Source organism: Cricetulus griseus (genome assembly GCF_003668045.3).
Source record: "Cricetulus griseus strain 17A/GY chromosome 1 unlocalized genomic scaffold, alternate assembly CriGri-PICRH-1.0 chr1_1, whole genome shotgun sequence".
NCBI lineage: Eukaryota > Metazoa > Chordata > Mammalia > Rodentia > Cricetidae > Cricetulus > Cricetulus griseus.
This window is the reverse complement of record NW_023276807.1, coordinates 102,909,111-102,923,796: the sequence shown is the minus strand read 5'-3', so window position 1 is coordinate 102,923,796 and position 14,686 is coordinate 102,909,111. Positions and strand designations below refer to the sequence as shown.

Genomic DNA, 14,686 nt, shown 5'->3' with positions numbered 1-14,686 from the left:
CTTGACATTAGGCTTTGGAAGCCACTGCCTGCTCCCATCCTTTGTTCCAGCTGGTTCCCTTGCCTAGGAACATTTACCACCTGACCTTCCAAAGAATATGCAACTAGATAAGGCCCAATCACTTTTGAGAGGCTGAGTAAGAGTGGCAGGAAAGGTCACTGCAAGCTGTCAGAAGCTGCCATGGGTGCTGGACACCTACCAAAGGGCCGCTTGCCCAAGCCCAGGCAGGACAGGTGGTAGGCCTTGGTACAGAACTTTCGGTCACACAGCACCAGCTGTCCACCATCACCACAGCGGAAGCACTCATCCTCTGACTGCCGCTTCCCTTCCCCTTTGGCTCTTCGCCTTCTGGTTTTCTTCTTGGTCTTTTTACCCTTTTCCTCTGAAGAAAGGGATGTTGAGTTCTAGAATAGAACATAAAACAGCTTTAAAAAAAAAAAAAAAAAAAAAGGAAAACTACAAAGATACCCAAAAAGCAAGGTCCAGAGTGACATTATAGATTCCTAGGGTGTTCCAAGATGGTAAGTGGTGCTTGAGCTGGAGACATAGCTCTAGGCTATAGGTTCCATTTCTAGCACCACAAAATAAAAAGGTATGCCACCCACACAAACCAGGTCATGGTCCACTATACCTTGGGCAACTCCTGCTAAGACAAAAAAACACAATATAGAGGCTCACTAATGTCACATTTGGGATTGCTGACAGGACATGCCAACAAAGACACCTCAGTCAAAGTACCGTTGGATAAGAATTCAATTATGAGTGGAACAGGTGTGGTGGCTTGATAGGTCCATGGGGAGTGGCACTATTAGGAAGTGTGGCCTTGTTGGAGTAGGCATAGTTTTGTTAGCAGTTAGACTAGGGGCGGGCCTTGAGGTCTCATGTGCTCAAATCACTTCCACTGTGGCATTCTGCTGCCTACGGATCCAGATGTGGAACTCTCAGCTACCTCTCCAACACTATGTCTACCTCCATACTACCATGCTTCCTGCCATGACCAAAATGGACTAAATCTCTAAACTACACCCCAGCCTCAATGAAATATTTTCCCTTATAAGAGATTCCATGGTCATGGTGTCTCTTCACAGGAATAAAACCCTAACTAAAACAGGTGAGGGCAAAGCCGCAGTCCTTCAGAAAACATCTATAGGGTGCACCCAGACACCAGCATAGGGTGGAGGTACCTGTGATAGCCCTAGCCTTTGTTGCACACAAGGGGTGCCCCAAAATTCATATCCTTCTGAGGACTTAGAACATAACTTATTTTAAAATGGATATAATTACAATAAAGTGACACCAGCACATCAGGCAAGCATGACTTGTGACCAGACTGAAAGAGACTGGTGGTCAAAGGTATGACTCAGTGTGAGGGCGCTTGCCTAGCAGGTATGGACCCTTGGATCTATACACAGCAATGTAAACAAAACAAAAAGGTAGCAGGGAAATGGAGGGAGTGGTCAAGACACCACATGGTACCTCGTGTGAAGCAGCAAAATACTGGGGTAAGGTTTTTACAACCTGAGGGACACCACAGATTACTAGTCACCAACAGGAGCTGGAGAGACTCAAAGAACACTGGAGCAAACGTGGCCCCACAAACACTGCCTTAAAAACTGAGTCCATGTTCTGATGCTTAAGTCATTAGGATAATTCCCACAGGAATGACACAGTGGGGAAGTCTTAACAAGTAGCCTATACTGACAGAGGCCTCACTAACCCCACCCACACTGCAGCGTCCTGACTTTGTCACAGCAACAGGTCTCCTGCTCACTAGAAAGCAATCTTCCTAGATGCCATGATGCCACTAGGGCTATGTGTTTCAGCTTTACAGAAAGAAAACTATGGGGGGGGGGGGGAACAGAAGAGATGGCTCAGGTTAAGAGCACTGACAACTCTTCCAGAGGTCCTGAGTTGAATTCCCAGCAACCACATGGTGGCTCACAACCATCTTCAATGAGATCTGATGCCCTCTTCTGGTATACAAGCATAAATGCAGGCAGAACACTGTATAAGCAATAAATAAATAAAATCTAAAAAAAAAAAAAAAAAAAAAAAAGGAAGGAAGGAAGGAAAAAGGAAAAAAGCTAGCTATGATGTCCTTACCTTTGGTCTGTCTCCAAGAAACCCACTACAATTGGAGGCTCCACACCGACAGACTGTCTTTTCATTGCCCAAACAATCGAGGTTATAGTTGAAAGTCAGCTCTGTCCCTACAGAGACATAATGCTATGTTAGAGGCCACTGTCCTCCTAAGGCAGTGGATGCTAAACTTAAGGAGTCAGGCTCATAAAAATGCAGTTCGTTTAGGCACACACTGGCATGACACACATAGCTCATCAATCTGCCTTTATAAAATAGATACCCAAAACAAAGCTTCTAAATCACTGTCTTGGAGCATTTCCAAACCCAGCCACACCAAACACCAACCATGGCCTCTCTGCCTGTTCACGTGGCACCAGAAACCTGTAGGACTGCAGTGATGTACCTGCAGGAATGTCACACACAGCAAACAGGCCAACCCGAGTGTCCCCATTCACTGTCCACTTCAGAGTCTCACAATTGGGTTGGCAGCTATGGTTCATGAATCTTGAATAATTCCCTTTAGGGCCAGCATCAATTATTCGGTCCTGTAGGATTTAAAAAAAATAAAATAAAAAACATCAAGATTTTTTTTTTGGGGGGGGGGGGTTCCAGACAAGGTTTCTCTCTGTAATATCCTTGAGCTGTCCTGGAACTCACTTTGTAGACCAGGCTGGACTCAAACTCAGAGATCCATCTGCCTCTGCTGGAACTAAAGGCATGCTCAACCACACCCTGCTGATATCTTATCTCTGAAGAGACTCTTCATGCAGTAGGTTTTATCAAATGATAGTGTTGCTTGTCATACTGAAAACTTTGGTATCCTATTGTCCACCTGGACCAGACACCCCTCAACCAGTCCAGATTCTCTTGCTTAAGACCAGAATACAAAGAAAGACTGAGCCCAAGTGAGAAGTGGTGAAGACTGTGAGCTGGCACATATAATACCACCCCTAGCAACAAAGAAGCTAGGAGAAATACAAGTGTCACAGACTTGGGAAGGGCAGCAGGAGCCTATGCAAAACCAGCACTGTCAGACAACAGCAAACTCCATTAAAAATAGGCAAGCAGCATCAACTCCTAAAGAGCAAATAAGGCGCAAGCACAGCATGCTCAAGTTCCCATTGGCTGAACAAATGAACTCTGTCCATGATGCCAACACTATGCTGCCATAAGGAGGACAGGTACAGGCTGACAGTTCTGAGACTGCAATCTACCAAATCACAGATGCAAGCACACAGTGGCCCTGGGAACTGACTCACTGAAATCCAAGTGACCAAGCACTACGGACAAATAAGAACCATTTGTCATGGCTCAGACCAGGAGATGGGCAGGTGGGTACACAGCTGTGCCTGCCTCTCTGAAAACCTCTAGACCAAATATATAGCTTGGTAGGATCTCTGCTCTTCAGTGGTTATTTCTGAGGTCAGTGATGAGCTGGTACACATTACATGTCTGAGTAGGGATGAATCTGTGCCAAGAGCACGCCAAGCTGTGTCTTGTGTACCACAGAGAACTGTAAGAGACAACCACTCTGGAAGACAACCACTCTGGAAGACTAGGTTAGCACCTGTCAATTGATGCAAGCATAGAAAACCAAAGTTGGTGGGTAGATGCCTGTGGTCCTAACCACTTGTGATGCTAGGGAAGGAGATCACTTCAACCCAGGACTCAGGGTTCACCTCAGGAGGATAAAAGAAACAATATGAGGATGTAGCTCAGGGCCTGCTTATATTATATTATAATTTAATTTAAATATTTAAATATAATATATATATGTTTTATTATAATATATAATATATATAATAGATTAGATTAGATTAACACCCTAGCCAATTCTGTTGTTTTAAACTCCAAGGTTTTGTAGATGGCAGACAAACAATCTATTACTGAATCACACCTCAGCTGGTGAAATAGCTTACAAGATTCCTTACTTCTGACCTCCACAAGTGTGCCATAGCATGCCCAACCACACACAAAGTAAATAGATGTTTTAAAAAGTGTGCAACATGTTGACTGCAGACACATGTGAAAGTCAGGGACAAATTTTTAGAACTTAATTCTCTGCTCCCAGCTTGTTTTGAGGCAGGGTTTCTGGTTTCTAACACTGTGCCATGTACTCCAAGCTAGCTGACTTGAGAGCTTTCCAACTGAATTTTTTTTCTCTTTTTATTATTATTATTATTATTATTATTATTATTATTATTAATTCAAGTTAGGGAACAGGCTTGTTTCACATGTACTTCCCCTCTCCCTCTCCTTCCCCTCACCCCCATTCCTTCTCTCCCACCTCCAACCTACCCCCCACCCCATCCACCCGCCACTCCCCAGGCAGGGTAGGGCCCCCAACCGGGGCTCCACCAAGTCCACCAAATCTTCCTGTGCTGGGCTTAGGCCCCTCTCCAACTGAATTTTTTTAAAGACTTATTTTTATTTATGTGTTTCTCAGTGACTATATGTCACATGAGTGAGGTTACGAATAGAGGTCAGAAGATGGTGTTAAATCTGGAGTTGGAGTTATAGGCTATTGGGAGCTACCTCATGTAGGTCTTATGGATGGAACTTAGGTCCTCTGGAAAGACACCAAAGTATGTGTATATGTGTGTACATGCATGTAGAGGTCAGGTCAACCTTGGATGCTATTTCTCTAAAGTTTTCCGTCTTGTTTTTCTTTTTGGTGTTTTATTTTATTTTATTTTTTTGGTTTTGTTTTGTTTTTTCTAGACAGGGTTTCTCTGTTAGCTTTGGAGGCTGTCCTAGAACTCACTCTGGAGACCAGGCTGGCCTCAAACTCACAGAGATCTGCCTGCCACTGCCTCCCGAGTGCTGGGATTAAAGGCGTGCGCCACCAACGCCCGGCTTGTTTTTCTTTTTAATATCCATTTATTTTGTTATGTGCTATGTGTGGAGGCTAGAGGACTCGAGTTGGTGGTCTTCTTCCACCATGTAATTCCTGGGCATCAAATTCAGGCCATTAGGCCTTTTGTCAAGTACCTTTATCCAATGAGTCATCTTGCTTCATCACCCACCACCACTACCTTGTTTTTGAGACAGTTTCTTTCATTGGAATCTTGTGCTCACCAATTAGGCTGGGCAAGCCAGCAAGCCGAGGATCCTCCTGTCTCCACCTCCCTAGCTTTGGACTATGAGAGTATGCTACTATGAGAGTATGCTGAGGCTCTATTTGAGTGCTGGGGGTGAAACTTGGGTCCTCATACTCTGTGCAGCAAGTGTTTCAGCAATTAAACCATCTATGCAGCCTCAAATTCTTTTTTTTTTTTTTTCTTTTGAGACAGGGTTTCTCTGTGGCTTTGGAGGCTGTCCTGGAACTAGCTCTTGTAGACCAGGCTAGTCTCCAACTCACAGAGATCCACCTGCCTCTGCCTCCCGAGTGCTGGGATTAAAGGTGTGTGCCACCACTGCCTGGCAGCCTCAAATCCTTTTATTATTTTAAATATAAATATGCCTAACATAAAAGTTTACTGGTGGGGGGGTGGTGGTGGCGCACGCCTTTAATCCCAGCACTCAGGAGACAGAGGCAGGCGGATCTCTGTGAGTTCGAGACCAGTCTGGTCTACAAGAGCTACTTCCAGGACAGCCTCAAAGCCACAGAGAAACTCTGTCTCGAAAAACCAAAAAAAAAAAAAAAAAAAAGTTACTGGTTTTGAGAGAGAGAGAGAGAGAGAGAGAGAGAGAGAGAGAGAGAGAGAGAGAGAGAGAGAATGAGTGAGTGGGGGAGGGGCTGGAGACTGAAACCCAGGTGTTGCACATGCTGGCGAGCACTCTACTACTGAGCCAACCACATCTTAACCATTGTTAAGTGTATAATTAATTGTAATAAAATATTTATAAGGGTGCCCTCTTTAATTCTTCTCTCTTTACATATATGGGAGAGATCCTTATGCTTAACCTCTTAAATGCTGGGATTATAGGTATGAGCCACCATGCTTAGCACTCTGAGTTCTTTAAGTATCATTCAAGCCATGGTTTTAGGTGAGGCACAGTAGCCATATGTCTGTAATTTCAACACTAGGTTGGCTTGAGGCAGGAGGATCCCAAGTTCAAGGCCAGCATAGGTTATAAAACTAGTTCAAAATCAGGGCTAGGGATGTAGTTCAGTGATAGAGCACTTGCCTGGAATTTTCAGGGTTAGAGTTCGATTATTTCAACATTTAAAACAAAACAACAAAAGCTGTTTCGAAGTCTTTTGCCTAGAGATCTAAGTTCTTTTTTATGAGTTAAAATTGGTTTAATTACTGCCCTGAATGGGCCATTCTTTTCTGTTCCTTCTAGGTCTTAGGATTTTTTGTTGTTGTTGAAAACTGGTCATTTGAATCTAATAATACAGTAACTCTGAAAATCAGATTTCACCTCTTCTGGGTTTATTGAGTTTTGTTCTTTGTTCATTGATATTGATTTTCCTTCTAGGCTTTTTAAAAAATAGACCATCTCTGTGGCTTTTTCTTGAGCCTGTGCCTTCTCCAGAGCACGCACAATCAAGTCTTAGTTTTTAATGTATAGCTCCAAAAAGAGGGAATGGGGAAAATGAAGTGGGGAAGAGTAACAGCCTCTTTAGCTATCACCACACAGGGTACCAAAGCATCCCTGGGGCTCAGTCAAGCAGTTCTATTTATTGCAGTGGTTTTTCTTGGTTTTTCTTCATTGCCCTCCAGAATTCTAGCTTGCCAGTTTTCCCAGAAAACCAGAATAACCTCCTACAGAAGGCCCTCCATGAACCTGCTCATTGTTTATCTTATTAATCCTAAGTCATGGCAGAGCTTGAAGGATACGATACTCACCTCTTGGGCTCTAAGGACGACACCTTTTGCAAGAAATTCTTTTAATTAAAAAAAATTCAAACCCATGTGGGGAGTGGGGTAGTGGTGGTGGTGATGGGAAAGGCAGATTACTGTATCCCACCCACCTGTTAGAATTTTGCCATGTTCATTTTGTCTCCTGTTTTACAATTTATGTATAGACAAACGTGTATGCGTGCACAAACGTGTGCACACACACACACACACACCAACACCAATACTTTCAGGGTTAGAGGCTAACATTTTGCTCTACCCCTGCACACAGGCTTGCTTGTTCCTCCTTTACCCCTCAGGATTTTGAGGTCAGTAATTATGACCTCAAACTCGGGATCCTACTACCTCATTCTCCCCAGTGCTAGGATTATAGGCATGTACACCATCATCCTTGGCTTGGGTATCACCTACATCTTTTTTTTTTTTTTTAATGTTTTAATCTTCTTGTCCTTCTGACAATGACTTCACTAAAGGGCCCAATCCCCACAGCCTACAGCAAATGATAGGAGCCCAATACTACTCTACAGACTGAGAATGGTCAAGTTTCCTGAGGGACTGTTGGCTGGGGCTCTTTGAGCCATTCTTTTTTCTACAGGGCTCTATATTCCCAGGTATCAGAATCTGTTTGCTATTCTCTATCAAAAAACTTGATCCATAGCCATTTTCTATCTGGCTTTCAAGCACTGTAAGTCATGTTTTTAAAACAGAGCCCCACTTTTCTGCTGGTCGCAGAAGACACACGAGTAGCAGTCTGATGCACCCAGGCCTAGTTACCTTCATTCTTAGAATACAAAAAAATCTCTAGTTAACTAGGTTTCAGATGTTTAAAACTATGAATTACAGAGCTTTAGAAGTGGCACATGCCTCTAGTCCCACGAATTTGGAAAGTGACAGGAGAGTGCTTGAACTCAGAAGTTTGAAATAAGCCTGGGTAACACAGAGAGGGAGGGCACAGGATTTATAAGCAAATGGATCAATGCAAGACAAAATCACTCTACAGTATAGGCCAGACAACATGCAATGCTCATGTCTATACTTGTTTCTCTTGATTTTTTTTTTGTTGTTGTTGTTTGTTTTTCGAGACAGGGTTTCTCTGTGGCTTTGGAGGCTGTCCTGGAACTAGCTCTTGTAGACCAGGCTGGTCTGGAACTCACAGAGATCCGCTTGCCTCTGCCTCCCGAGTGTTGGGATTAAAGGCGTGCGCCACCAACGCCCGGCTTCTTTCTCTTGATCTTAAGAAAAATCTTGGTATATGTTTTATGTTGAACAGGGCACACATGGTTCTTAGGATGTTCTATGCCAAAAGGCAGCTCTACATTCAGAAAACAATATGAAGATGTTTCAGGGAAAGTTACTAAGGAGATGAAATGAGAATGTCACCAAAATACAAGGGCCAATTCTACAGGTGATGAACCATAATCAAGACTTCAGGAATGAATAGCAAAGACAAGCTTCCCATTACCTTGTCTATGGTGAGCATGTAAAAGTGAGTAATGTCATTCTCATGTGCATATTTGATTCTTGCCATACACTCCTCTTCATCAATCAGCTCACCAACATATTCATTAACAAATTCTCCCTGGAAATCAGAAAAATGTAATGAGTGCATACTGACCAAGTCTCAGAATCAGGGTCCAAGGTACCATGACACCATCAATCAGTCTAGGATAACATACATGTTAATACCTCAGGGGGTATGGTTCCTACAGGTCCTTCATTAAGTTCAAATTCAAATGACCTCATTTATATCCTATAAGTAAAGACTGCCAGTGGCAAATATATTCATGTATTCTCAGAGTAGCAACATTCCAGATTGCTTTCTACAATGTCTTGCCTTAGCGAAGCATGTCTGAATACCCACCATCCACATAAGTAATAATTACATGCAGATTTCCAACAGAAAAGAGGTTATGAAGAACTTTACAGGCAGGTTCTACAGCAAGTCTACATAAAGCAACAGCTGTGGCAGCCAAGGAATAAGGCTGGAGAAGAGTTCATCTCAGCAATCTTTTTTAAATTTTTGTTTTGTTTTTGGAGACAGGGTTTCTCTGTATAGCCCTGGCTGTCCTGGAACTCCTTCTGTATACCAGGATGGCCTCAAACTCAGAGATCCACCTGCCTCTGCCTCCCCAGTTGGTACTGGGATTAAAGGTGTGTGCCACCACTGCCGGGAGGGAGGGAGGGATTATGAAGACTAATGCTGTGGCTTATGAATTCTCTGTACTGAACCAATTCTGATCATGAACCTTGGGTCTAGTCATGAACCTTGTGTCTGACCACTATCCCTTAGGTCATGACAAAGCACATTAGGGTTAGGCTATGGTAAGGTAAGCAAGCAATTTCACTTGTGTCTCTACAATGGGCATATACTAGCAAGTGAATCTGAAAACAGAAGCATGGTTAACAAGTTAGTCAGTTCCTCTCACTAATACATTTACTTTTAAGTATATGGGTATTTTGCCTGCATGTATGACTGTGCACCACATATGTGCTTGATGCCCTCGGAGGCCAGAAGAGACCACTGGATCCCCTGGAACTAGATTACAGATGATTTGTGAGGCACCATGTGGGTGCTGGGAATAGAAGCCAGGTCCTCTGCCAATGAATTCTTTGCTTATCTATTCTAACTGGATTATGCTAAGACCATGTCAGCCAGGCAGTGATGGCATATGATTTTTAATCCCAGGACTCGGGAGGCAGAGGCAGGCAGATCTCTGTGAGTTTGAGGCCAGCCTGGTCTATAGAATGAGTTCTAGGAAAGGCTCCAAAGATACAAAGAGATACCCTGACTTGAAAAGCAAAAACAAAATTAAATAAATAAAATAAAAAAATGCTGAGACCAAGTCAAATACTGGTACTGCCCTAGCTCTTGCCAAACAGCCTGAGCATCTGACGGGGAGTCTAGGGAAAAGTGATTGCTTAACAGACCCTTTTTCCTAGAGGCAAAAATTACAATCTCACCCAAGTCATACTTCAAGGAAGTGTATGAGTATTAGCTTTGATGGCAGTTACATAACATCTTACAACTTTTTGGTTTTTTTGGTTGATTCTGCCCGGGGAGATCTCTGCCTGGCCTGGAACTTACTAGTAGACCAGACTGGCCTCGAACTCAGATCCACCTGCCTCTGCCATGTACCAGGTATATACCATCATACCTGGTTTACAACAATAATTTTAATAATTAAATTTGGACACTGCTTCAAAATTCTTTACACACACACACACACACACACACACCAACAACAAAACCACATAGAAAGTAGTAAGCCATTGATTTTTTTTTTCTTTCTTTCTTTTTTTTTTTTTTGGTTTTTCGAGACAGGGTTTCTCTGTGGCTTTGGAGGCTGTAGACCAGGCTGGTCTCGAACTCACAGAGAACTGTCTGCCTCTGCCTCCCGAGTGCTGGGACTAAAGGCGTGCGCCACCACCGAACGGCCAAGCCATTAATTCTTACAAGGGGGGAAGAGATGGATAGTGAGATGACTCAGTTGGTAAAGGTACATGCCACTAAGTCTGAGGACCTGAGTTCAGTCTCTGGGACCCACATGGAATGAGAACTGACTCACGAAACTTATCATCTGATCTCCATGCACATCCATACAATATTCCATTGCACGCAAACAAATTTAAGAATCACTACTCAGTACAAAAAACAGGGGACATATCACATACCTTTCTGATGTCCCTTTTGGCAACCAGGCCCCACCCTTTGCCATCTGTCTTGATGATCTTGGTCTCAGGGTACTGGCGCTTAGTGAAACACTGGTTCTGGCAGTATTCACCTGCAGGACACACCTGTGGATGGCACTCAAACATCAGCATCCTGTTTAGACACTCAGAATCAGAGCCACACGGGTTCTCATCTGTGGGCTTACAGTTGCACTTTGGGATTTCAGAAATGTCAGCTGTATAGATCTGGACTTTACCATATGGCTTATTCACCTGTAAGGAAAAAGCAGGTTGTCATGACTCTACTTTGTAAACAGAGAGCCCTGGATCCCTGCACACTCATACTGCCCCTTCCAGGACCCACCTTGGACACATGCATTCTAGTAATCATCACTGGGTATGTCAGAAACACAGATAGTTTTAGTTTCTGACATACCTCTTAACAGCTATAACCTGGGATTGAAAAATCTATAGCCCAAGAGCTACTTCCAAAGCGCTCTGTTGAGAAGGATAACACACACACACACTCACACACACTCATGACATGCCCATCACCTTGATATGTTTGTATGGGGGAGGCTTTCTCTCACTCTCCTGTGTTTCTCGAGCTTCCCGCTGAAGTTTGACTTCATTAAAACGAGCTTCAGCTTCTTGCAGTGCTAAAAGGCCAACAATAGAAATATATTTTAGTAAACAAATACATTGACCTTTTAAGCAGCTCCATATTCACTGCCAAGTACTTTTATTGGTTTCTCTGAAGCTAAGGGCTATGATACATTGTAAAAGGCAGGTGCCTACTCCCCAGTGACTAAACACTAGGAGCCTTTGTGCCAGCTGAGCACAAAGCCCTGTGGCTGTGCTTCGTCAGGCAACATTCTCTGTACTGAGCTGTAAGGACAAGGCAACAGTATCAGTGCTTGGGACACATTGTACTTAAAAAAAAAAAAAAAAAAAGTTAACTTTTATTCCTTTTAAAGCAATGGGCTCTGGGAAGAAGCATCAGGTCAAATCAGCAAAAACCACATCAACACCCAAAGCTTACAGACTGTCAATGTCACTGTGAGGCCAAGTCAATGGTTGGGCTGAACTGGCAGCTGCTGGTCAGTCATTAGCAAGCCCAACTTAATAGCAGGTTAATATCAGGAGTTAGGAGCCTGGGGTCACACTTTCACCATTTGTTACCATACCAAACTCACTGGGTTGCCTCAATATCTTAACAGAATCTCTCCTTCCTGATGATTTTCAAGCACCTTTTGATAGCTATTCATTTTTGTGTGTGCGTGCATGTACGCATACATGTATGTCCATGTGCGTGTGTGTGTGTGTGTGTGTGTGTGTGTGGTTTCGAGACAGGGTTTCTCTGTCCTGGAACTCAGAGATCCACCTGCTCTGCCTCCCTAGTGCTAGGATTAAAGGCGTGCACCACCCCTGCCCATCTAATGGTTATCCATTCTTACTCGGCCCTTTCAAAGCCCCCCCCAATGCTGAGGCATCAAGGAAAGAGGACAGGCTGCTGATGCTTGACACCTTCTAAACTCTCAGCAGCAAGGAGCCAATAGCTCTCAAGGCGTAGATTTTCGTCTACCATGGCAAATACCATCAGCTGTGACACAGATTTAGTTCTCCATGCATAAATCATGTAAGCACTTCAAGTTTTCCTACTGTCCACACTCATTCTGCACCTAAAGGAAATGCTGATTCTTCCTGTGCAACATACAATTCTATCTCCTGTCTCCTTTCTGCTCAAGTCATTATCTAGTTTAACCACACTTACTACACATCTCCCAGACTGTGGAATCAGACACCGCATTTCAGTCAATCTGTTCACCCTGACACTGTGTAAGGAACCCAAGGTCCCACTGTGTCTGCTGAAGAATGAATAGTAGCAAAGAGCTGGAACTTAAGGCTCCAACCATGGGAAGTCATCTCCAGAACTGCCATACAAAAGGCCAGCTATGAAAAATATTTATAATTAGTTCAAACATACCATCTCTGAAAAAGCTTTATTTATTTTTTGAGGGTTTTCAAGACAGGGTTTCTCTGTGTAGCCCTGGCTGTTCTGGAATGCACTCTATAGACCACGATGCCCTCAAACTCACAGAGATCTATCTGCCTCTGTCTCTGCCTCATGAATGTTGGGATTAAAGGCATGCACTACTATTGTCTGGCAAAAAAGCCTTTTTTCATTTTCATAAAATTAATTATAAGCTAATATTATAAAAGCTATTAAACAGCGAAGTATACACCAATAAACACACCAGCCTACAAACTTCCTTTTTTCTAGTATAGAAATAGAGACAGAATATTTAGTCTAGCAATTTTTTAAAAGGTCAAATTTCAAAAGAACAGAAATTAGTAATAACAAGCTGTAAGACAGTACCATCTATGCTCCACTAGGAAATCTCCATACCGTTCTTGAAGACTCTTCCGATCCCTCTGACCCCCTGGTAGCGGCTGCCCCGGTCCCCCTCCATGTATGGGAATACTCGTGCCTGATGCGTCCAGTAATAATCTTTAGACCCAAAGAAAAACACAGGGAATTCTCCAATCTCGTGCTTCATTTTCTGAATATTTGGGGGAACATTTTTGGGATGGCAAACTTCTGCCGGCCACCATCTATTATAAATATTAAAAACAGGATTCACAGATTCTTCAGAGCGTCAAAAATTTCAATATTTAGTAGTGTAAAGTAAAGCAAACACATTAAATTAATACAGACATAAAAGCAGACTTTTGTTTCATACCTGTAGTTCCCAAGTTTGACCCAAATGATGTCTTGAAAATGTAGTTTCTTCCCAGCCCGGCAGTCATTGCAGAACCAGCTGCCATCAGGCATATCTATATTCAGGCAATCAGGGTGGAAGGCTGCTGGGCAAGCCTCACAGCATAGAAGACTTCCCCCTACAAGAGAACAGGCCACTTGAGCTTGTCTCACCACGTCAGCTCGTAACTGTGGAAGCAGGAGTGTCAGTGTGTCAATCCATGAGTCAACACTCAATGGTATCACTTTACTGAAGTAATCTCTTGAAGCCTACATGATTCATGATTCACTCTAATTGCAGAGGTGATGCCTCTGGCAACAGCTGCATCGTGCATGTGGACCAGCACACACAGCAGAACCAATTCTTACCTTTGGAGCACACGAAGCACCAACTCACATTGACGTGGGTGTGGTGCCGCTTCCCCTTCCGAGCAGTGAAGTGGCCTGTGCAGATTATGCTATTAGAAGCAATCACTGAACATCCTGCTGCCAGACAGGCATCCCCTCCATGATAGGCAACAGGGCATCGGACACATCGCATCATTTTACCTAAAGGAAATAAACACCCTGAGGACCACAAATACTGTTGACTCCCATGACAAAGCCTCAGACAGTTATGATGGAAGAGCCTGCAGATACTTAATAATACTGCCTTCCATCAAAGCAAAGCTTGTTTCAAAGCAGTGTTTGAGAAACACCATTTAAATTTCACATTCTAAAGCAGGGCAAACCAGCATTTCTTTTTTTTTAAGATTTATTTATTATTTATTATGTATACAGTGTGCTATCTACATATATCCCGACAGGTTAGGAGAGGGCACCAGATCTCATTACACATGGTTGTGAGCCACCATGTGGTTGCTGGGAATTGAACTCAGGACCCTCTGGAAGAGCAGCCAGTGCTCTTAACCTCTGAGCCATCTCTCCAGCCCCCAACCAGCATTTCTTAACCTGGGCTGCTATCATTTGGGATTTTCGAGAGCTTCTCCTGAAACCCTTCCTAGATGTTGATAGCATATTTCCCCTAAATATTGCTAAATGTATCCTGTCAGAGAAGCCCTATGACAAGAAGGACAGCACCTGCCTTTTCAAACCCCATACAGCTACCCTTATCTTCCACATATGTAATTTCATTTTAAAATACTTCCCAGTTGAGGATGAAGCTCATGGGTAAAGCACTTGCCTAGTATGTGAAGCCCAGGGTTCTACCTCTTATATTACAAATAGATGTTTCACTTATATATGTAAATGCCTTTAAAAATGAGCAAAGAGAATCCAGAGACATCTCAGGTAGTATCCTTTGCTGAAAAATCAAGAATCTGAAAGTACTAATTGATATGGAAAGAATAGAATGGAGGCAAGTCTT

General features: G+C 43.2%; 1 protein-coding gene across 4 annotated transcripts in view; it reads right to left on the bottom strand.

Moving 5' to 3' along the window:
- Positions 1–14,686, bottom strand: part of Nsd2 (nuclear receptor binding SET domain protein 2) — a 77,886-nt gene that overhangs the window by 3,903 nt on the left and 59,297 nt on the right. For all 4 annotated transcript variants that reach the window (XM_027387188.2, XM_027387191.2, XM_027387189.2 and 1 more), the window contains 9 exons: positions 13,690–13,869; positions 13,304–13,460; positions 12,970–13,175; positions 11,115–11,218; positions 10,563–10,832; positions 8,353–8,469; positions 2,486–2,627; positions 2,104–2,210; positions 200–404 (listed from right to left, as the gene is read on the bottom strand). In XM_027387188.2, coding sequence (XP_027242989.1) covers positions 200–404; positions 2,104–2,210; positions 2,486–2,627; positions 8,353–8,469; positions 10,563–10,832; positions 11,115–11,218; positions 12,970–13,175; positions 13,304–13,460; positions 13,690–13,869 — 1,488 coding nt within the window. The remainder of the gene's footprint in view (positions 1–199; positions 405–2,103; positions 2,211–2,485; positions 2,628–8,352; positions 8,470–10,562; positions 10,833–11,114; positions 11,219–12,969; positions 13,176–13,303; positions 13,461–13,689; positions 13,870–14,686) is intronic.